At 37.1% G+C, this 23,992-nt stretch overlaps 2 protein-coding genes and 1 pseudogene across 2 annotated transcripts; all 3 read right to left on the bottom strand.

Moving 5' to 3' along the window:
- Positions 1 to 1,401: 1,401 nt before the first annotated feature.
- Positions 1,402 to 8,638, bottom strand: LOC147287984 (receptor-like protein 47). The gene is made up of 3 exons (XM_086240967.1): positions 7,703 to 8,638; positions 6,987 to 7,040; positions 1,402 to 3,417 (listed from the first exon to the last, which is right to left on the bottom strand). Exons 1-3 carry the CDS (start codon positions 8,636 to 8,638, stop codon positions 1,402 to 1,404), a joined length of 3,006 nt encoding a protein of 1,001 aa, XP_086097093.1.
- A 2,128-nt stretch (positions 8,639 to 10,766) lies between these two features.
- On the bottom strand, positions 10,767 to 14,042 carry LOC147287983 (receptor-like protein 7). Its single transcript, XM_086241980.1, has one exon. It carries the CDS (start codon positions 14,038 to 14,040, stop codon positions 11,032 to 11,034), a length of 3,009 nt encoding a protein of 1,002 aa, XP_086098106.1. The 5' UTR covers positions 14,041 to 14,042; the 3' UTR covers positions 10,767 to 11,031.
- Positions 14,043 to 18,747: 4,705 nt separating this feature from the next.
- Positions 18,748 to 21,797, bottom strand: LOC147287982 (receptor-like protein 7; annotated as a pseudogene).
- Positions 21,798 to 23,992: the final 2,195 nt, after the last annotated feature.

Here is a 23,992-nt window from a genome sequence, read left to right as displayed (position 1 = left end):
GCTGAGTTAACTACTTTATTTTAAAATAAAAAATTTTAATTTTATTCGTCGGTTCATTCGACAGTTATCTACCGAAATATTTATGGTTATTCGATAATTATCTGTTAAACATTAATGGATTATTCAGTAGATAACCACTAAATGAAAATGAAAAAGGCATTCGATAGTTATTTGTCAAAATATTTATGTTTATTTGACACTTATCTGCCAAATATTGGTGAATATTTCGATAGATGATCACCAAATAAATTTGGGTGATTTCATTCTGTTTTTACAATAAAAGATAAAATAAAAAAATAATTAAACAAAATATATTAAGGTAGTCAACTCAGAGAGGTATGCATACCCTCACTCATCCTATTTTTGTATCTGGGATTAGATTTACAAGGTGCTCGTTTGTAACACCGAGTTGTAATTGCTACAATGCCTCAGTGAAGCAGAGTCAGAGCTCATTCTGCACTATTTTTCTTCATCCTCTGCCTTCATCAAGGTTGGTGTGTCTCCCTTTTTCTTTTTCCAGTTTCATTTTCTTTGTTCAGCGGATTTAATCAAGACCCAGCTCCACTTCATTTCAATTTTCTAAACTAGTAGGTCAAAGATGATAGCAACTGTCAAATTGATCCACCAACTTAAATTTCTCTGCTTGTTACAACTTACAAACCAAAACAGAACCCCATTTTAATATGTAGGAAACTATGAAATTATCAGTACAAAAAATCAGGCAAAAATATGAGGACTCAATAGTGAGATGGGCAAATAGGCTTTGTTTTTGGAATAAAGTTAACTCTGATGTCTTGATTTATACTGCCTTTTTCCTCCTCACTGCTGGCTGCCTAATACTGGGGAACCCCCACCACCGGCAACGATGTCAGAAACCCATCCTCACATCTCTCTCTCTCTCTCTCTCTCTCTCTCAATCTTAATTATTGATGGGTATCTATTAATAATGTCCAAATAATAGTAGATTAGCAGGGAGATTAATATTGTATTTGGGACTAAAATCTTCTCAAGGACCACGAAATCAAGATTTAGTAGTTACAAATTTATCATAACAACAGAGCTGGTCATGTTATGCGTTAATTTGAAATGAAATACAGCAAGCATATTTGTGCACATTTGATATTAATTGCAAATCAGGATCAGCCGGTCTCACTTGAAGGCAAGCTATTAAGGCCAATCAAGCTTTGTCCCATAAGGCTTTAATATCAGTTGCCAAACTATTCAGATTTCAGAATAAGATAACATGATATGATATTGGACTTGCAGGCCCGAATACAGACCTTACAAATTAACTAGAAAAACAGAACCCCAAAAAACAAAAAACAACGCTTACATACCAGAAAACAGATTGCACACCAGAACAACATGATATTGGCCTTCAAGGCCGAAAGACTAAGTTCTCTACCCCCTTCTCCTCCTTGTGCCTCTTGGCTGCTTCCTCCTGCTAAATGTCTTCACAAACCATGCATGATTCTTGGTTGCGAAAATGTTCCCTGTAACCCCTCCAACAACTAGCCCGCTCACAACTCCTGGCAGAACCACGTACCAATCTAATTCAATTTGGAACCCTGAGTCTTCATCTTCTTCAAATTTTGAAGGTGGCGGCGGCTCAGAATTTTCACATTTCTTTGACAAAGGCTTTCCACACAAACCTGAGTTTCCTTGGTACGATTCTTCTTGGAACCTATCGAATTGTTGTCCATGTGGGATAGGGCCCCAAAGATAGTTATGGGATACATTAAAATATTCAAGGAAATTGAGTTGTGTTAAATTACTGGGGATGTTGCCAGAGAGCTGGTTTCGGGAGAGATCTAACGATTCAAGAAAAGTCAAGTTACTTAAAGATGAGGGGATGAGACCAGTGAGAATGTTGTTGGAAAGGTCAACAAAATGAAGTTGCCTTAGATTCCCAATGGCACCTGCAGGAATCTCTCCTTCAAATCTATTACTTGAGAGATCTTTCAATCTGAGACGATAAGGGGTCTTCAAATAATTCAACTCAATACCTTTGGCAAAAATTGTCATTGAGTAATAAAAATTGTACATACCTGTATAGGCTTTCGAGGTGAACGCCAAAGATTCTTGCATATATGTTTGCTCACTTTGATCAACAGATTTCATGCAATTCCAGTTGTCAAAGTAGTTAGAGGGCAACATACCTGAAATAGCATTGTTAGATATATCAATGACGCACAACTCTCGGAACTCATTGTTTGTTGCAGGCTTCCCAATTATGCCATGAAATCTATTTGACCGCAAAATGAGGATCCTTAATTGTGGAAGTTCCCCTAACCAAGATGGGAAGATGTCAGTGATCTGATTGTTTTCAACATTAAGAAACTCTAACAAAGTGCAATTGGCCAATGATCTTGATAGCGTCCCCTGAAACTGATTATAACTTAAATCAAACATTCTTAACCAAGGATGTTCTCTTGAACACATTTGAGGAATACGACCGCGAAAAGAATTGCTCCGCAGTTTCAATATTAAAAGAGATCTGAAGTTCCCAAAACATTGTGGAAGCATGCCACTCAGCTTATTGTTGGACAAATCAAGGAACAGAACACTGGAGTTGCAGAATGGTGGTGGGATTTCTCCAGTATAATCATTGTTTGGAAGAGAGTAAACGTTGAGTGATGGCGATGGAATTGGCAGCGATCCTTGTAACTTGTTAAACCCGAGGTCTAAAACGGTTAGATGTAGCCATGGAAGAGTGGCTGGATTTTGTTCAAATCCTGTTAAAAAGTTGTGAGAGAGGTTGAGAAACTGCAAAGTTTCTCTAGTTGGTTTCCACATCCATTTTGGTATTTGACCATGAATTTGGTTGTCAGATAGGTCTAGCTCTTGCAACTTGTGTTGATCATTTAAAAATTCTGGAAACTTTGTTAAGTTGCATGAACCCAACGTCAGCACTTCAAACTGTGGAGCAGTAGCTTTAAAACTGGTTTTGATTTGCACAGATAACTTGTTGGACGATAACCGAAGTTCCCTTACCTTTGGGAGCTTGGAGAACTCATCAAACTCAACTACTCCACTCAAGTTATTTTTGGAAAGGTCAAGATATTCAAGATTTTGAAGGTGGTGGAAGAGTGACCTAGGAATTGGTCCGTGCAAATTGTTATCTGAGAGGTCAAGTCTCTGCAAGTGAACAAGTTGGAAGAGGGTGCTGTTGGAGTTGATGGAACCATAAAGACAGCTGCTGCTGAGATCAAGCCCAATAACATGGCCAGAGTCTGCATCGCACTCAACACCATCCCATGAGCAGCAACTACTCTTATTATGATCTCCTTCTTGCGTGCTCCAAGATGCAACCTTTGGACAAGCAGAAGGATCCAAAGAAGCAGACTTGACTATGGAGAAGACTTGCTTAAATTGCAACAAGGCAGAGCGCTCATCATCGTGGCAAAGTGTTTTTGTCTGCACAGATGAAAAACAGTACTGGATAGCATTGAGTAATACTAGTCAAACAAGAAAATAATGCACACAAAACTGGTTGAACCAGGACAATCCCATGACAATTCTGTTTAGTTTTCTGAGTATGTATGTTTATGAGTATGTGACATAAAGGAAGACAAATCCTTTCTTTTATAGACACGACTCAATACTCATGCACAGTTATAACTTATAAGTGGGGATAAATTCGAGTTGAAAATCAACTCAAGTTAACCTGCATTAATTGTTTCATGACTTAAAAAGAGCTTGTCTCTTGAATTTTCTCCCTCCAAAGTCCAATCTATTATCTAGCTTATAAAGACTTTTAGTTGAATATATGCTATTGATCATTATCACAAACATTATTGGCAACCGTTAGAGTGAAAGACCGAGTGGTCCGAGTTTTGCAAAGCTAACCCTTTCAGAAAATTCAATACATTAATTACCAGAGAACTTACTACAAATTTCACTGTATCTATATGACATGTAGAACAAAAAGTGGAATACAATGTCGAAAAGTGAGAGACCGACCTCCTTTTGAAAATTCAATCCAATTTTAAATTCTTCATAAAGTATAATAGCACACAGATATTTTCTTTTTTAATTATAAACAACTATTATTTGCAGTATAGAAAGATGTTAATAGAACTCTTTTCATTTCTTCCAACTTTTTCTTCGATTCTTTTGCAAATTGTAGGCACAACTTTTTCTTATTTTCCTTAATTACATTCCAAGGTCTGACATACATATTATCTAATATTGTCTAACTATTAATATTTTGGGTTCTGCACAAAAAAAATGAGCTCATGCCTACAGAGTTTAATTAATTTTTAACATTTGATCTAAGCAACTTTTATTTATTTTTCAAAATCTTCGTAAAGTTTAGCAAAATTTGGTTAAATTACACATAATTTCAAGCATATTTGTGTACATTTGATCTATTGAACATTTGTTTATTTATTTTTTGGGTTAATTTGTTAGATGAATTTAACTTAGTTCCATCCATTAGCCATCCCATCAGTGTAGCTAAAATTCATGTGATCTATTAAGCACAAACTATTCAATAAGAAATTTTGGTTTCATCTTTTAATTATATTTATAATTTCTTTTAGGAAAAATTTTAGCAAAAAGACTCCAACTATACCCCTATTTTCAGTTGAGGATTCCGTTTTCACTTTACTTCAATTAAGGACTATTATTTTTCAAGTGTTTCAATTAAGTATATTCCGTCAACTCCGTCAAATTTTTCGTTAAAAACTAATCACATAACCAATTTGCAGGGGCATTTATGTCCTTCTCTTTCTCTCTTCTTTCTCCCTTCTCTCCTGCAAACACCCCTGCCAACCCCCTCACCACCAGCCCAGCCTTCCGAGCAGTTATCCGGTGACCCAAAGGCCACCAGCGTGCTCCTTTCAGGCTAGCATACCATCTCCATCCCACCTCCGTGCAACCCGGCTAGTCACCCACAGCCACGAAAACCCGCTGGAAAGCCCAACCCCACCGCGTCTTCTTTCGCCGGTTCCGGCCACCTCCGATCGACCCAATTTTTGGTGGGTTTTTCTCCCCTCATTGTGGGCTTTAATTCTCCCTATGAAATTGTAGTTTAATTTTGAGTATATGAGAAATTAAAATTTGGGGGTTTGGAACCCATTTCGGGTTCCTTTTGAATGGTAGCTATGAGAAGTGTTCTTGGATAATTTACACCCTAGGAACCTCCAATTGTTGGTGGAGGGGCAGTCGCCGGTGGTGGCTGTGGCCTGAGGGTTAGTGGTGGCTGGAGGGGAGAGGTCGGTAATGGTTGGGTTTCAACTCTTGGCCTTTTAAAAAAAATATTTATTTATTATAATTATTTTATTTTTGTTTTTTATAATTATTTTTGTTTTGTTTATTTTTTATAATTATTTTAGTTTTATTTTTTGCAATTACTTTTTTTGTTAAAATGACGATTTTAGCCCTAAAAATTGGTTACATGTTTTGCAAGTGACCAATTTTTAATCGAAATTGTAATAAAATTGACGGAAATTCTTAATTGAAAAACTTGAAAAATAATAGTCCTTGATTGAAGTAAAGTGAAAACGGTATCCTCAACTGAAAATAGAAGTATAGTTGAAATCATTTTGCTAAAATATTCTCTTTCTTTTATGCAACTTAATAAGCATAACATAACCAGCTTTGTTGTTATATATGTTAACCCAAGTGTACTGGACCTTGGTTCATTGTAACTCAGAATCTGTTCAATCAGTTAAATAAAGTCTGGTTAAGTAGTAGCTAGCTTGTGGAGACTATGTATTTAAAGGGCAACAAACCTCAGATTCAATTAATGAAAATAGGAGTTTCATATTCTGCGATTCTCCAAGTTCATTCATTTAATTCTCAACTCAGTTTCTAAACAATAGGAATAAGCCTGAAAGAATAGATATTTTGATGGAGCAATCCAAGCCTTAAAAAGAAATGTTTGAGAGGTCTATTGTTTTTAATTCAGCCATCTCAATTATCTGATTTTCATAGGGCATATAGAACAAAAACTGAAGACAGAGAACCTTATTAGAGGACCAGAGGATAACAGTCTTCCCTATCCCCCCCGTTATAGGTAAGTTCTTCTTTCAATTAGCCGGGGACGACGGACGAGTCAAGTCAAGTCGTTTGCATTGTCCATCACGCTCGACTAATTGTCTCATGACTTAAAAGAAGTCTCTTTAATTTTTTCCCACCAAATTCCTATCTAGCTCTGTCCCACTAAGACTTTAAGCCTTAAAGTTAAACCATAATATATGTCATTCATTATTACCACAAACATTCGTGTAAAGCTAACCACTTTAGAAAATTCAATCCATTTTTTGAAAACTTATTACAAATTTCACTGTATCTATATATGTTTACACCAGGAGGATCCCATTCCCATGAATATCATGACAATTCTGTTTTAGTTTTCTGAGTATGAATGTTTATGATCGAGTCTGTGACATAGTACAAATTTGAAAAAACATGAAGAAGCCTTAGAGAAAATAAATAAATATTGAGGAAATCCTCATGTTTCAAAGTCCAATAAGAAAATCTCTATGTTTAAAGAAAATACAAAGGCGAGGTTCTTGAGATCAGGAATGGAAGCCAAAGTATTGGGCGATTCCATGAGCGCAAATAATGAAGATCCAAAGAGCTATGATAATCATCTTCTTGCTAACACTTTTAGGGAACACTTTCTCTACCACAAATTAGCTTGTTATGTTATGCTTATTAAGTTGCATAAAAGAAAGGGAATATTTTAGCAAAATGACTCGAACTATACTCTTATTTTCAGTTGAGGATCTCGTTTTCACTTTGCTTCAATCAAGGACTATTACTTTTCAAGTATTTCAATTAAGTATTTCTGTCAATTCTGTTACAATTTCCATTAAAAATTGGTCACGTGCAAAGCATGTGACTAATTTTTAGGGCTAAAATCGTAATTTCAACAAAAAAGTAATTTCAAAAAATAAAACTAAAATAATTATATTAAAAAAAGGCCAAGAGTTGAAACCCAACCACCACCGACCTCTCCCCCAGCCACCACTGACCCTCACCCCACAGCCACCATCGGGGACTGCCCCTCCACCAACAATTGGAGGTTCCTAGGATGGAAATTATCCAAAAATCATCCAAGAACACTTCCCATAGCTACCATTCAAAAGAAACTTGAAATGGTTTCCAAACCCCCAAATTTTAATTTCTCATATACTCAAAATTAAACTACAATTTCATAAGGGGAATTAAAACCCACAGTGAGGGGAGAAAACCCCACCAAAAATTGGGTCGATCGGAGGTGGCTAGAACCGGCGAAAGAAGAAGCGGTGGGGTTGGGGTTTCCAGCGGGTTTTTGTGGCTGTGGACGATTGGCCGGAATGCACAGAGGTGGGATGGAAGTGGTCGGCTGGCTTGAAAGGAGCACGTCGGTGATCTTTGGGTCGCCGGACAACTGCCCGGAGGGCTGGGCTGGTGGTGAGGGGGTCGGTAGGGGTGTTTGCGGGAAAGAAGGAAGAGAGAGTGCGGGAGAAAGAAGAGAGAAAGAGAAGACATAAATGCCCCTGCAAATTGGTCACGTGCAGCTGGTCACGTGATTAGTTTTTAACGAAAAATTTGACGGAGTTGATGGAATATCCTAGCTGGAGTTGAGGGAAAGTGTTAGCTGGTTTTCAATAAGCCGGGGACGAGTCAAGTCAAGTCAAGTCGTCTGCATTGTCCATCACGCTGGACTAAAGAGTAGTCAAGTTCCCTAAAGATGAGGGGATGAGACAGTGAGAATGTTGTTGGAAAGATTAAGAAACTGAAGCGCTCTTAGATTCCCAATGATACCTGGAATCTCTCCTTCAAATCTATTACTTGAAAGATCTATGGATCTGAGAGAACAAGGGGTCTTGGAATAATTCAACTCCATTCCCTTGGCAAAAATATTCATAGAGTAAGCAATACGGTACTCTTCATCTAAGATGGACGAGAAAGAGTCTTGGAAATAAGTTTGCTCGTCTTGGTCCACAGATTTCATGCAATTCCAATTCTTGAAGTAGTCAATGGGTAAAATACCTGAAAAACCATTGTTGGATAAATCAATGATGCACAACTTTGGGAACTCATGGTCAGTTGTAGGTTTCTGAAGTACGCCGAGAAATCCATTAGACCGCAAATTGAGAACCCTTAATGCTGGAAGTGCCCCTAACCAAGATGGGAAGATGTCAATGATCTGATTGTTTTCAACATTAAGAAACTGTAAAAAATTGCAATTGGCCAATGATCTTGGTAGCTTCCCCTGAAACTGATTATAACTTAAATCAATCATCTCTAACAAATTAACTGTGCTTGAACACATTTGAGGAATATGGCCATGAAAAGAGTTGCCCTGCAGTTTCAATATGGCAAGAACACTGAAGTTCCCAAAACATTGTGAAAGCATGCCACTCAGCTTGTTGTTGGACAAATCAACAAGGAACAGAAAACTGTAGTTGTAGAATGATGCTGGGATTTCTCCAGTACAATCATTGTTTGGAACAGAGTAAACTGTGAAGTCTGTGATTAATGGCGGTGGAATTGGCAGAGATCCTTGGAACCTGTTGCATGCAAGGTCTAAAATGGATAGATTCGGCCATGGAAGAGTGCCTGGATTTTGTTCAAATCCTGTTAAAAAGTTGTGAGAGAGGTTGAGGTACGTCAAAGTTTCTCTAGTTGAGTTCCACATCCATTTTGGTATTTGGCCTTGAATCTATACTGCACCTGCAGTTTCATCTACTCATAAGGATAAGAAGGTTTTCAAATGTCATCGTTGTGGAAAACTTGGCCACATCAAGAAATATTGCCGTGTTAAACTGAATGAAGGCAATCTAGTCGAAAGAAATTGTGGCTCTCATGGTTCTGGCCATTTAGAAGATGAAGATAACTGGGGGAATTGTTTCTTGGCAGAAAATTCAACTATTGATGCCTTGGCGTCCATTAATCTCCAAAATGAATGGATTGTAGACTCCGGTTGGCCACCATTTAACAGGTGATGAGTCAAACTTCTCCAGCTTGCAACCACATGAAGGGAAGGAAGCCATGGTGACAGCTGACAACACAGTTCACCAAGTTGAAAAAGAAGGTACTGTGATTGTTAATGATGGAGGTAACAAGTCTATTACTCTAAAAAATGTTTTCCATGTTCCTGGCATGAAAAAAAATTTATTCTCAGTAGCAAATGCTGTTGATGCTGGCCAGTATGTTTTATTTGGACCAAAGATGTGAAATTTCTTCGAAATGTTGAAGTCATACAGGCAGATGTTTTGCACACTGGCAAGAGGGTAAAGGATGTGTTTGTTGTGTCTGCTTCCTCTTCGTATATTGACAAAGTAAGCTGTAATGAAAATGTATCTCTTTGGCATGCTAGATTGGGGCATGTGAATATGGAGAAATTGAAAGTAATGGTCCAGAAAAACCTTGTCAATGGTCTACCTATGTTTACTTGGAAATTGCCTATAAATTTGGTACAGGCTGCGTCCTATCAAGTAAAGCAATTTTCTTACGAAAAAAAAAGTACAGCAATTTTCATACACAGAACTGGTTGCCTTGTCACCTATGCAGTAGCATTTCAATTTTCACGCTATTCTCAAGAGAGATTATGTTAGCGTCGCATTTAATTGTTGGTATTGAAGACTTTTAAGTCAAATCAAGTCATGAAGTCCATCATCTACATAATTGTACGATTGGGTTCTATTTTCTATTTCATGCAGATATGTTTATCACGTTGCAGGAATATTTTTTGCTACATCCATTGCATGTGATGTACGTGATACATTCATCTTTGACCCCTTGGATGGATTCTAAGAATACGTTTACTATTGTAAGTGAATTTATGCACCCTTTCACTCAAATGGAGACTGACCGTTTTTGAAAAATTTACTCCCTTTTCAATTCCATAAAGTATAATAGCAAACAACTACTTTTAATTCGGATAAAAATGATTTTGGTACATGTGTTTTACCATGAAACAGGTCTCTATAGTTTTAAATTTTCACATTTAGTCCATGTATTTTATGTTGTTTACAATTTTAGAACAATTTTAACCAAACTCAAATTTTCAATTTGGATGTAAAATCATTTTAGATTACAAATAATATAAAACACATGAATAAAATGTGGAGTCGTTAAACCACATGGACTAAATATGTTTTTGGGTAAAACACAAAGACCAAAATCGTTTTTTTCCTTTTAAATTTCTAACATTTAATCAAAAAACATAATTTTTGCTATTAAATTTTCATAAAGTATAGCAAAACTTGGTAAAATTAAAAATAATTTCAAGCACATTTGTGCACTAATGACCAATATATTAAATTTTTTAAACCTTTTTTTTTTTTTTTTTTACATTTTCATGGGTCCAAACTGTTATATTTCTCACCAATTAATTACAATAAACATATCTAATTTCGTTTCTATTATACGCTGCAAACGAAAAACAAAAAGAGTTACCATCATCCATATACTCTGGCCTTCTTGTTTTCTGTGGGCTTTTTCATTCTGTATTGGGTTGTGCTTTTGTTTTATTATTTTTTATGTGTTTTGGGCCTTATTGGGCCAATAGGCTTTACGAGGAGAAGTCAACGAATCAACTTAACACCGATGTGTTGTTTCGGGACCATGCAGCCTCCAAATGCCTCAGTGAAGCAGAGTTGGAACTCATTGTGCACCGTTTTCTTCATCCTCTGCCTCAATGACAGTTAGTGGGTCTTCATTTCCATGTTCTTCGCTACAACGGGTTTAATCAAGACTCAGTTCCTATTCATTTCAATTTTCTGAAATAATTTATAATTTTCAGTTCCAAGTCTTAGAAGAAATGTTTAGATCTATTGTTCTTGATTCAGGCATCTCAATTATCTGATTTTGATAGGACATATAGAACAAAAACTGAAGACAGAAAACTTATTAATTAGAGGACCAGAGTATTAAGTCTGCCCCCTATAGATTCAACATAAGATAACATGATATTGGCCTTGAAGGCCTGAATACAAACATCACAAAATGCACACTAGAACAACATGAAATTGGCCCAAAGACTTCCCCAACAGCCACACATATGAAGCAACATCTGAATTAAAACGACTAAGTTCTGTGTCCCCTCCTCACCCTTGTGCCTCTTGGCTGCCTCCTCCTGCTAAATGTCTTCACAAACCATGCATGATTCTTGGTTGCGAAAATGTTCCCAGTAACCACTCCAACCACTAGCCCACTCACAACTCCTGGCAGAACCACGTACCAATCAAATTCAATTTGGAACCCTGAGTCTTCATCTTCTTCAAATTTTGAAGGTGCCGGCGGCTCAGAATCTTCACATTTCTTTGGCAAAGGCTTTCCACACAAACCTAAGTTTCCTTGGAATGAATCTTCTAGGAATATATCGAATTGTTGGCCGTGTGGGATAGGACCCCAAAGGTGGTTATGCGATACATTTAAATACGCAAGGAAATTGAGTTGTGCTAAAGTACTGGGGATGTTTCCTGAAAGCTGGTTTTGGGAGAGATCCAGCGATTCAAGGAGAGTCAAGTTTTCTAAAGATGAGGGGATGAGACCAGTGAGAGTGTTGTTGGAAAGGTCAAGAAAATGAAGGCCTCTTAGATTCCCAATGGTACGTGCTGGAATCTCTCCTTCAAATCTATTACTAGAGAGATCTATGAATCTGAGAAGATAAGGAGTCTTCCAATATTTCAACTCAATGCCTTTGCCGAAAATTGTCATCGGATAATCAATATCTAGGAACTCATGACATTTCCTAGTGCCGAACGAGATTCTGAGTTTGGCATATTTTTGCTTGCTTCCAACAGACTTCATGCAATTCCATTTTGCGAAGTAGTTAGACGGCAACACACTTGAAAATCCGTTGTTAGATAAATCAATGATACACAAATGCAGGAACTCATGGTTGGTTGTAGGCTTCCCAATTATGCCATGAAATCCATTGGACCGCAAAATGAGAACCCTTAGAACTGGAAGTGCCCCTAACCAAGATGGGAAGATGTCACTCATCTGGTTGTTTCCAACATTAAGAAACTCTAAATCAGTGCAATTGGCCATTGATCTTGGTAGCTTCCCCTGAAACTGATTATAACTCAAATCAACCATTTCTAAATAGCTCTCTGTGTTTGGGCACATGTGAGGAATATCGCCCTGAAAAGAATTGTTTTGCAGTTTCAATATGGCAAGAACACTGAAGTTCCCAAAACATTGTGGAAGCATGCCACTCAGCTTGTTGTTGGACAAATCAAGTAAAAGTAGATCAGTCAAGTTGCAGAATGATGCTGGGATTTCTCCAGTATACTCATTGTTTGGAACAGAGTAAATGCTGACTGATGTCGGTGGAATTGGCAGAGATCCTTGGAACATGTTGAATCCGAGGTCTAAAATGCGTAGACTTGGCCATGGAAGAGTGCCTGGATTTTGTTCAAATCCTGTTAAAAAGTTGTGAGCGAGGTTGAGATATCCCAAAGTTTCTCTAGTTGCGTTCCACATCCATTTTGGTATTTGGCCACGAATTTGGTTGTCATATAGGACTAGAAACACCAATTTGTATTGATCTTTCAAAAATTGTGGTAACTCTGTTAAATTGCATGAACCCAACTCCAGAACTTCAAACTGTGGAGCAGTAGGACTGAAATTGGTGGTGATATGCAGAGATAACTTATTGGACGATAACCGAAGTAACCATAAATTCTGGAGCTTGGAAAACTCTTCAAACTCAACTAATCCACTCAAGTTATTTTCGGAAAGGTCAAGGTATTCAAGATTTTGAAGGTGGAAGAGTGACCTAGGAATTGCTCCTTTCAAATTGTTAGATCGAAGGGATAACAGAGTTAATTGGGTCTGCTTCATAAGCCAAGATGGGAGTGGACTGCTTATTTGATTAAATCCCAAGTCTAGTTCAGCAAGTTGTGTGAGGTTAGCCACAAAATATGGGATTGGACCGCTTAAGTTGGTAAACCCAAGCCCCAAGTGGTAGAGTTTGGCTAGCTTTCCAACCCAAGAAACCTGACCACTGAAAATATTGATGTTCGTTGAATCGTTGAAGTAATTATGATTACTGTCGAAAAAGAAAGAAAGGTCAAGGTAACTTAGCTGGGTAAGGTTGCCGAGTGAAGATGGAAAATGGGGATAAAAATTACAATAGGAGATATCCAACAAATTTAAGGAATGAAGGTTTCCGATTGAAGCGGGTATATGACCTGAGAATTTCGTCCACGAAAGTAGCAATTCCTTCAAGGGACTGCTCTTGTTGAAATCATCAGGGAAATAACCGGTTAGGCCTATGTTATTCATCAGATCAAGGACCTCTATGTTTGGCATGTGGAAAATGCCTACTGGGAATTCCCCATGGAAGAAACAACCTTCAAGACGGAGAGATGTGAGAGAAGATGCATTCACCAACATATCAGGGATAGTGGAGGGTATGGATACCTGACTAAGATGAAGTTGTTTTATGTTTGTTAAATTCTGAACTAGGCTTCTCAGGTTGGCCTCCGTCAAGTTGACATCAGAATTGAAAGACAGATCAAGGGTAGACAGCTCGAATAGCTTTGAAATTTCTGATGGAATTTGGCCGGAAAATGCGGATACTGAAAGGTTGAGATATGTTAGACTGGTAAGATCATGGCCTAACCTTGATGGTATTTCAGACCCATTGAAGTCATTATCAGAGAGGTCAAGTCTCTGCAAGTGAACAAGTTGGAAGAGGGTGGTGGTGGAGTTGATAGAACCATAAAGACAGCTGCTGTGGAGGTCAAGGCCAATGACATGGCCAGAGCCTTCATCGCACTTAACACCATCCCATGAGCAGCAATTACTCCTCTCATGATCTCCTTCTTGCCTGCTCCAAGATGCAACCTTTGGATAAGCAGAAGGATCCCCAGAAGCAGACTTGTCTATTGTGAAGCTTTGCTTGAATTGCAACAAGGCAGAGCGCTCATCATCATGGCAAAGTGTCTGTGTCTGCACAAATGAGAAACAGTGGGTGGCATTAAGTAATAGTATAACGAGAAAATAAAGCACACAAAAATGGATACACCAGGAGGATCCCATTCCCATGAATCTCACGACAATTTTGTTTAGTTTTCTGAGCATGTATGTTTATGAGTCTGTGACTTAAGGAAGACAAATGATACTCCTTTTATAGACATGACTCAATAGTCATGCACAATTACCTTTAACACTTTCTCTACCACAAACTTAGCTATCATCAGTACGACAACCTAGATTTGTTAAAGGTGATTGCTAGTTGTCACAACTCACAAGTGAGATACTTAACCAAGGACTTTAAGACTTTTGCCACCATAGTTTAAAATTAACTTTTTATTTGTTTTTTTTTTTTTGTAAGGAGATTTAACTCATCTCATTCATTAATGTAATCATGCTTCTTTTTTTGGTGAATATATATAATCATGCTTCTTTTTAGGTTTGAAGAAAATAGAAATTTGAGAAACTAACCAAAATTGGTCTCAATTAAAGTCTTTTAGCCATTCGTTTAGATTTTGGAAATGTAAGCCTTCAGAACTATATATCCGAGTTATTTTTTTCAATTATCTGGGAATGTTAAATTACAAAATTAAAAGATGAGTGGTGATAAATTAGAGTTGAAAAATCAACTCAACTCAATTCGTCTGCATTGTCCTTCACGCTGGATTGTTTAATGACTTAATAGAAGTCTCTTTAATTTTCTCCCTCCAAATTCCAATCTTGCTCTGTCCCATTAAGCCTTGAACCATAATACATGCCATTCATCGTTACCACAAACATTCTTGTCTAGCTAACCGTTAAAAAGTGAGAGACCCAGTGGTTCGATCGAGTCTTGCAAAGCTAACCCATTTAGAAAATTTCCCCCATTATCAGAGAACTTATTACAAATTTAACTATATCTATATTATATATATATATATATGTTTGCGCCATAAATAAGGAAATGATGAGGACCACAGTGATGAAGACGACAGAACAAACTTAGCCTTTTGCTAAAACTTTTTATAGCACAAACTTAGTTATCATTACTACGACAACCTAGTCAACTGATACAGTCCGAATGGGGTGATTGGTGAAGATTAATTGAGATTATTTGCACATACTTACTCAAAGAACCTTGTTCTGCAGACGTCTGGTTGTTTAATTCAAGTTCATTCATTTAATTCTCAACTCAGTTTCTAAACAATAGGAATAAGCCTGAAAGAATAGATATTTTGATGGAGCAATCCAAGCCTTAAAAAGTAATGTTTGAGAGGTCTATTGTTTTTAATTCAACCATCTCAATTATCTGATTTTCATAGGAGATATAGAACAAAAACTGAAGACAGAGAACCTTATTAGAGGACCAGAGTATAACAGTCTTCCCTATCCCCGTTATAGGTAAGTTCTTCTCTACTCCTTTTATAGACACTACTCAATACGCATGCACAGTTACTTCTTTCAATTAGCCGGGGATGACGGACGAGTCAAGTCAAGTCGTTTGCATTGTTCATCACGCTCGATTAATTGTCTCATGACTTAATAGAAATCTCTTTAATTTTTTCCCACCAAATTCCTATCTAGCTCTGTCCCACTAAGACTTTAAGCCTTAAAGTTAAACCATAATATATGCCAGTCATTATTACCACAAACATTCTTGTAAAGCTAACCACTTTAGAAAATTCAATCCATTTTTTGAAAACTTATTACAAATTTCACTGTATCTATATATGTTTACACCAGGAGGATCCCATTCCCATGAATCTCATGACAATTCTGTTTAGTTTTCTGAGTATGAATGTTTATGATCGAGTCTGTGACGTAATTAAGGAAGACAAATTATACTCCATACTCCTTTTATAGACACGACTAGCTCAATACTCATGCACAGTTACTTCTTTCAATTAGCTGGGGACGAGTCAAGTCAAGTCGTCTGCATTGTCCATCACGCTGGACTAATTAATTGTTTCATGACTATCTAGCTCTGTCCCACTAAGACTTTTAAGCCTTAAACCGTAATACATGCCATTCATTATTACCACAAACATTCTTGTAAAGGAAAACTTTACCTTTTGCTAACACTTTCTCTACCACAAACTTAGCTATCATCAGTACGATAACCCAGACTTGACGTTAGAGGTAATTTCTAGTTGCCACAAGTGAGATACTTAACCAAAGACTATAGACTTTTGCCACCATAGTAGGGTACAGGGGTTTTGATGCTGACCTGGGTGTTTAATATTTTTTTTTTCAATAGTTTAAAACCTTTTTTTTGTTTTTGCTTGTAAGTAGATTTAACTCATCTCATTCATGTTTCATTAATGTAATCATGCTTCTTTTTGGGTTTAAAGAAAATGGAAAATTTGAAAAACTAACCAAAATTGTTCTCAATTAAAGTCTTTTAGCCATTCATTTAGATTTCTGGATTTTCTTTTGGCAACTCCAAAAAAAGTCTTAAAAGCAAATTAAAAAGGGCTACTTTTTAAAGAATATCAACTAAATGGAAGCCCAATGGCACTTACACGGAATAGGATTGGTTGGGATGGGCTAACAACACTAACTACAAGCCCAAACCAAACAGCTTAAAAAACAAAAAATAAAACAAACGACACCAACAACAAAAAAGATTAAAAAAATAAAAAAACAAGAATAAGAGAGGCAAGCCCAAAACGACATTATAACGGTGCCTATGTGTTGGATTTGCTACAATGCCTCACAGTGAAGCAGAGTCAGAGCTCATTGTTCACAGTTCACCATTTTCTTCATCCTCTGCCTTCATCATGGTTAGTTGGTCTTCAAGTCCCTTTTTCCAGTTCCATGTTCTTTGTTCAGCGAATTTAATCAAGACCCAGCTCCAATTCATTTCAGTTTTCTGAATCAGTAGGTCAAAAGCTGATAGCAACTGCAAATTGATCCATGAACCTAAATTTCTCTGCTTGTTACAACTTACAAACCTAAACAGATAAACCCAATTCGTATGGTGCATTAGCAAAGCATGAATAAACTCCCATTTCGTCAGTTTTCTGTTTTGCTCCATTCATTTGCAAAAGAACCCACCTTTACAAACCCCACAACTTTTGGGAAATTGGAATCCACTTCCTATACCCCACAGAACAATACCTGAACCCAAAGGGCAAGACCTTGATTTCATTAACGTTGCAAACAGCCACCTAATGCACTCTGACAGGTCTGAGCTTAGTTCCTTATCCACTGGTCTGACTGCTTTCAGAGTCAAACATATATTGCTAAAGATTCAGCTGGACCATGTTCTCTCCCTTGAGTTTTTCAATTGGGTTGGAACTCAAAAACCCACTTTACATACCCTTGAAACACATTCCATGTGATAAGCAAGGAAATGATGAGGACCACAGTGATGAAGACGACAGAACAAACTTAGCCTTTTGCTAAAACTTTTTATAGCACAAACTTAGCTATCATTACTACGACAACCTAGTCAACTGATACAGTCCGAATGGGGTGATGGGTGAAGATTAATTGAGATTATTTGCACATACTTACTCAGAGAACCTTGTCCTGCAGACGTCTGGTTGTTAGACTTTTGCCACCATAGCAGTGTTTATTTTTTGGTGTCACAGTTTAAAGACTTTAGACCTTCGCCACCATAGTAGTGTTTATTTTTTGGTTCCACAGTTAGACTTTAGACTTAGACATTCATCGTTACCACAACATTCTTTTCAAGCTAACCGTTAAAAGCAAAAGACTGACTGTAGAGTCTTGAAAAGTTAGTAGAGTAAACATTTATTATTTCAATCATATTTGTGCAAATTTGTGTTTGGTTTATAAATGGAATTTAACATGAGTTCTGTTCTTTACTTCATCTCATCTTATTATGTCATCCAATCATCACTACATGAGGCCAGTGGTTGTCTTGGCATAAGATGAGATGGAGTAAAGGACATAACTAGTCTAGACCATTCTTTTTTCTTTTTCTTTTTTCATTGAAAATTGCACATAATTTCAATCGTATTTCTGCACACATTAGTGTTCTATTACACTGAACTTTTCTTTTTAACTTGGGTCTACTCAATCTCATCTTTTACCACTTGAGTTGAAGTTTAAAGGCGCCTTGACCATATTTGAGCTGGCAATTGACATTGTGTTCATATAGTGACCAGGGTAAATCAAAATCATTCTTATATATTCCAAATATATCAAGATCACAAGTGAATTGAGAGTTTACGACTCATGAATTTTGTTACCAATTTCTTTTTTCTTTTTTTTTTTTCCTTTTTGAAGAGCCAAAAAGATTTAATGTTTCTTTTTCTTGTTGCGTGAGTGAGATAGAGCACACCTGCGCATGCATTTGTGGTTTGCTATAAAGAATATACAAAGCTTTTTACGTATGTGCTTATATAGGAGAGAAAACTCCACACAATCTCATTTAATGGAACGAAAATGAAAATTTTCTGTCTCATAGGATAACTACTTGACATATGGTTGATACTCCTTCAGAAATTTAGAGTTGGAAGAAGAAAAGCCACAAGCAGAGAGCTCAAGCTAACAAATATCAATGAACTGGTGGTACTAACCATGTCGTTTTGTCACTGGTAAGTTAGGAATGTTATGCAGTGAGATGGAAGCAAGAAACCGCACATGCCTCAAGGTTTTTGATAGGATAGAACAAAGAGTCAAAAGATTGTCAAACTTATCAGACCAGACTATATATATCTGTCTGCCCAACAGTACAGAATAGATAACATGATATTGGCCTTGAAGGCCTGAATACTAACATAACAGAATAGATCAACAGAACAAGAAAAGAGAATGCACACAGATCAGATAACAGAATGCACCAGACCCCACACCAGAACAACATGAAATTGGCCTTGAAGGCCCAAAGACTTCCCCAACAGCCACACATATGAAGCAGCATATGAATTAAAAGGACTAAGTGCTGTGTCCCCTCCTCACCCTTGTGCCTCTTGGCTGCCTCCTCCTGCTAAATGTCTTCACAAACCATGCATGATTCTTGGTTTCGAAAATGTTCCCAGTAACCACTCCAACCACTAGCCCACTCACAACTCCTGGCAGAACCACATACCAATCTAATTCAACTTGGAACCCTGAGTCTTCATCTTTTTCAAATTTTGAAGGTGGCGGCGGCTCAGAATCTTCACATTTCTTTGACAAAGGCTTTCCACACAAACCTGAGTTTCCTTGGTATGAATCTTCTTGGAATGTATCGAATTGTTGGCCGTGTGGGATAGGACCCCAAAGTTGGTTATGCGATACATTAAAATATGCAAGGGGAGTGAGTTGCACTAAATTACTGGGGATCATTCCTGAGAGCTGGTTTTGGGAGAGATCCAGTGATTCAAGAACAGTAAAGTTCCCAAAAGATGAGGGGATGGGACCGGTGAGAGTGTTGTTGGAAAGGTCAAGAAAATGAAGGCCTCTTAGATTCCCAATGGTATGTGCTGGAATCTCTCCTTCAAATCTATTACTAGAGAGATCTATGAATCTGAGAAGATAAGGAGTCTTCCAATATTTCAACTCAACACCTTTGCCAAAAATTGTCATTGGATAATCAATATCTAGGACTGCATCTTTCCTTCTGTCGTACCTGTATCTGAGTTTGATATATTTTTCCTTGTTTTCAACAGACTTCATGCAATTCCAGTTTGCAAAGTAGTTAGACGGCAACACACTTGAAAATTCATTGTTGGATAAGTCAATGATACACAAATTTAGGAACTGCTGGTTAGTTGCAGGCTTTCCAATTATGCCATGAAATCCATTAGACCGCAAGATGAGAACCCTTAATACTGGAAGTGCCCCTAACCAAGATGGGAAGATGTCACTCATTTGGTTGTTTCCAACATTAAGAAACTGTAACAAAGTGCAATTGGCCATTGATCTTGGTAGCTTCCCCTGAAACTGATTATTACTCAAATCAACCATTCTTAAATAGCCATCTGTGTTTCGGCACATGTGAGGAATATCGCCCTGGAAATAATTGTTTTGCAGTTTCAATATTGAAAGACCACTGATGTTCCCAACACATTGTGGAAGCATGCCACTCAGTTTGTTGTTGGACAAATCAAGTAAAAGTAGATCAGTCAAGTTGCAGAATGATGGTGGGATTTCTCCAGTATATTCATTGTTCGGTACAGAGTAACCTTTGATTGATGTCGGTGGAATTGGCAGAGATCCTTGGAACCTATTGAATCCGAGGTCTAAAGAACGTAGATTTGGCCATGGAAGAAAGCCTGGATTTTGTTCAAATCCTGTTAAAAAGTTGTGAGCAAGGTTGAGGTATTGCAAAGTTTTTCTAGTTGCGTTCCACATCCATTTTGGTATTTGGCCATGAATTTGGTTGTCAGATAGGTTTAGCTCCTGCAATTTGAATTGATTATTCAAAAATTGTGGAAACTCTGTTAAGTTGCATGTACCCAACCCCAGAACTTTAAACTGGGGAGCAGTAGTACTGAAACTGGTTGTGATATGCAGAGATAACTTATTGGACGATAACCGAAGTAACCATAAATTCTGGAGCTTGGAAAACTCATCAAACTCAACTAATCCACTTAAGTTATTTTCGGAAAGGTCAAGGTATTCAAGATTTTGAAGGTGGAAGAGTGACCTAGGAATTGCTCCTTTCAAATTGTTAGACCGAAGGGATAACAGAGTTAATTGGGTCTGCTTCATAAGCCAAGATGGGAGTGGACTGCTTATTTGATTAAATCCCAAGTCTAGTTCAGCAAGTTGTGTGAGGTTAGCCACAAAATATGGGATTGGACCTCTTAAGTTGGTATACCCAAGCCCCAAGTGGTAGAGTTTGGTTAGCTTTCCAACCCAAGAAACCTGGCCACTGAAGATATTGATGTTTGTTGAACTGTTGAAGTAATTATGAGTACGGTCGGTAAAGAAAGAAAGGTCAAGGTAACTTAGCTGGGTAAGGTTGCCAAGTGAAGATGGAAGATGGGAATAAAAATCACAGTTGGAGATATCCAACAAATTTAAGGAATGAAGGTCTCCGATTGAAGCAGGTATATGGCCTGAGAAATCTGTGTTCGCAACATTCAATTCCTTCAAGCGACTGGTCCTGTTCAGATTATCAGGAAAATAACCAGTGACGGTTGGGTTATCTTTTAAATCAAGAACCTCTAAGTTTGGTAGGTGGAAAATGCCTACTGGGAATTCCCCATGGAAGGCACAATCTTCAAGACGGAGAGATGTGAGAGAAGATGCATTCACCAACATATCAGGGATAGTGGAGAATGTGACTACCAAACTAAGATGAAGTTGTTTTATGTTTGTTAAGTTTTGAACTATGCTTCTCAGGTTGGACTCTGTCAGTTGCAATGGCTTACCAGTTGAAGCAACAACATTGAAGACATGTCAAGGGTAGACAGCTTGGAAAGCATAGAAATTTCTGATGGAACTTGGCCAGAAAATGAGGACCTTGAAAGATTGAGATAGGTTAGACTGGTAAGATCATGGCCTAACCTTGATGGTATTTGAGAGAGATTGAAGTTGTTATCTGAGAGGTCAAGTCTCTGCAAGTGAACAAGTTGGAAGAGGGTGCTGTTGGAGTTGATGGAACCATAAAGACAGCTGCTACTGAGATCAAGCCCAATAACATGGCCAGAGTCTGCATCGCACTCAACTCCATCCCATGAGCAGCAACTACTCTTATTATGATCTCCTTCTTGCGTGCTCCAAGATGCAACCTTTGGATAAGCAAAAGGATCTAGAGAAGCAGACTTTTCTATGGTGAAGCTTTGCTTGAATTGCAACAAGGCAGAGCGCTCGTTACCATGACAAAGTGTACTACTCTGCACAAATGAAAACCAGTGGCTGGCAGTAAGTAATAGTAAAACGAGCACACAAAAATGTTTACACCAGGAGGATCCCATTCCCATGAATCGTATGACAATTCTGTTTAGTTTTCTGAGTATGTATGTTTATGAGTATGTGACATAAAGGAAGACAAATCCTTTCTTTTATAGACACGACTCAATACTCATGCACAGTTATAACTTATAAGTGGGGATAAATTCGAGTTGAAAAATCAACTCAAGTTAACCTGCATTAATTGTTTCATGACTTAAAAAGAGCTTGTCTCTTGAATTTTCTCCCTCCAAAGTCCAATCTATTATCTAGCTTATAAAGACTTTTAGTTGAATATATGCTATTGATCATTATCACAAACATTATTGGCAACCGTTAGAGTGAAAGACCGAGTGGTCCGAGTTTTGCAAAGCTAACCCTTTCAGAAAATTCAATACATTAATTACCAGAGAACTTACTACAAATTTCACTGTATCTATAGGACATGTAGAACAAAAAGTGGAATACAGTGTCGAAAAGTGAGAGACCAACCTCCTTTTGAAAATTCAATCCAATTTTAAATTCTTCATAAAGTATAATAGCACACAGATATTTTCTTTTTTTAATTATAAACAACTATTATTTGCAGTATAGAAAGATGTTAATAGAACTCTTTTCATTTCTTCCAACTTTTTCTTCGATTCTTTTGCAAATTGTAGGCACAACTTTTTTTTATTTTCCTTAATTATATTCCAAGGTCTGACATACATATTATCTAATATTGTCTACCTATTATTATTTTGAGTTCTGCACAAAAAAATGAGCTCATGCCTACAGAGTTTAATTAATTTCTAACATTTGATCTAAGCAACTTTTATTTATTTTTCAAAATCTTCATAAAGTTTAGCAAAATTTGGTTAAATTGCACATAATTTCAAGCATATTTGTGTACATTTGATCTATTGAATATTTATTTATTTATTTTTTGGGTTAATTTGTTAGATGAATTTAACTTAGTTCCATCCATTAGCCATCCCATCAGTGTAGCTAAAATTCATGTGATCTATTAAGCACAAACAATTAAATAAGAAATTTTGGCCCAAAACTTTATGTTTATGAGTATGTGACTTAAGAAGACGTATTATACTCTCCTTCAGATGGCCCAAAATGATACTCTCCTTAAGAAGACAAGTTTGACCAAAATTATAATTTGTGGTCTCTAAATTTTAGAGAAGACTAAATACTTCTTTCAATTGGCTGGAGACGAGTGGTGATAAATTACAGTTGAAATTTCATATTACCAACGCGTTGATCCTCTGTTAGGCATCAATGCGTTCATATGCAATGCAATGCGCTCAGATTACCAAGTCAATAATCAATGCATTCGCACTACATAAAAGTGAGAGACCGACCATGCATTCGCACTACGTAAAAGTGAGAGACCCACCACCTTTTGAAAATTCGATCCAATATTCGATTCTTCTTAAAGTATATGCTTTATAACATTTTACCCTAAATTTTGAGTTTAATCTCATTTTACTACTTAAAAAAATTGTGTCAATTTACCACATGAATTAAAAATTTGTTACAATGTACCATCTCTGACTATTTTTTATGTTAAAAATAAGAATATTTTGGTCTTTTCAAGTCAGTTTTTTATTGTATCAAAGTAGGTAAAATGTAAAAAAAAAGAAACTATTCTTTTCTAACAATAGAAACTTGAAAAAAACCAAAATACTATTATTTTTAATAAAAGTTAAAGACAAAATAAGGTGGTATATTCTAACAAATTTTTAATTCAAATGGTAAATTGACACAAATTTTTTAAATAATAAGAGAGAGAGAGAGAGGCAAGCCCATCCAATCCTATTCCCTGTAAGCTTGGCCTTGAAGTTCAAAATCTTGATGGGCGAAGAATGGATTGCAGCCAAATGTGGTAACATTTAACACACTTATTGATGGGTTTTGTAAGGAAGGGCAATAGGCTTTTTGAGGAGGTGTCAAGGAATGAAGTTAATGCTAATATCCTGACATATATAATGCCTTGATTTTGGAACTGTGCAAGGAGGGTAAAACAAAGAAAACTGCATATCTGGTTAAAGAACTTGATAAAAAACTCTAAGGTGTTGGAGGAGTTGGTTCGAAGGTGTAACTATAAACACAAGCACCCGAGTTCGAGTCTCCAGTTCGACCTTTGGAGTCTGGCAATAAGGGAGGTAAAATTTCTTGTGAATCCTTTAGATCCGGCGTGGATTGCCTATCTTTGACCGGCCAAAGAGATTAGTCT

The sequence above is a fragment of the Dryas octopetala genome, chromosome 4, assembly GCF_963921425.1.
Source record: "Dryas octopetala chromosome 4, drDryOcto1.1, whole genome shotgun sequence".
Lineage (NCBI taxonomy): Eukaryota > Viridiplantae > Streptophyta > Magnoliopsida > Rosales > Rosaceae > Dryas > Dryas octopetala.
Note: the sequence above shows the minus strand (reverse complement) of the source record. Positions and strands in the feature narration are given on the sequence as shown.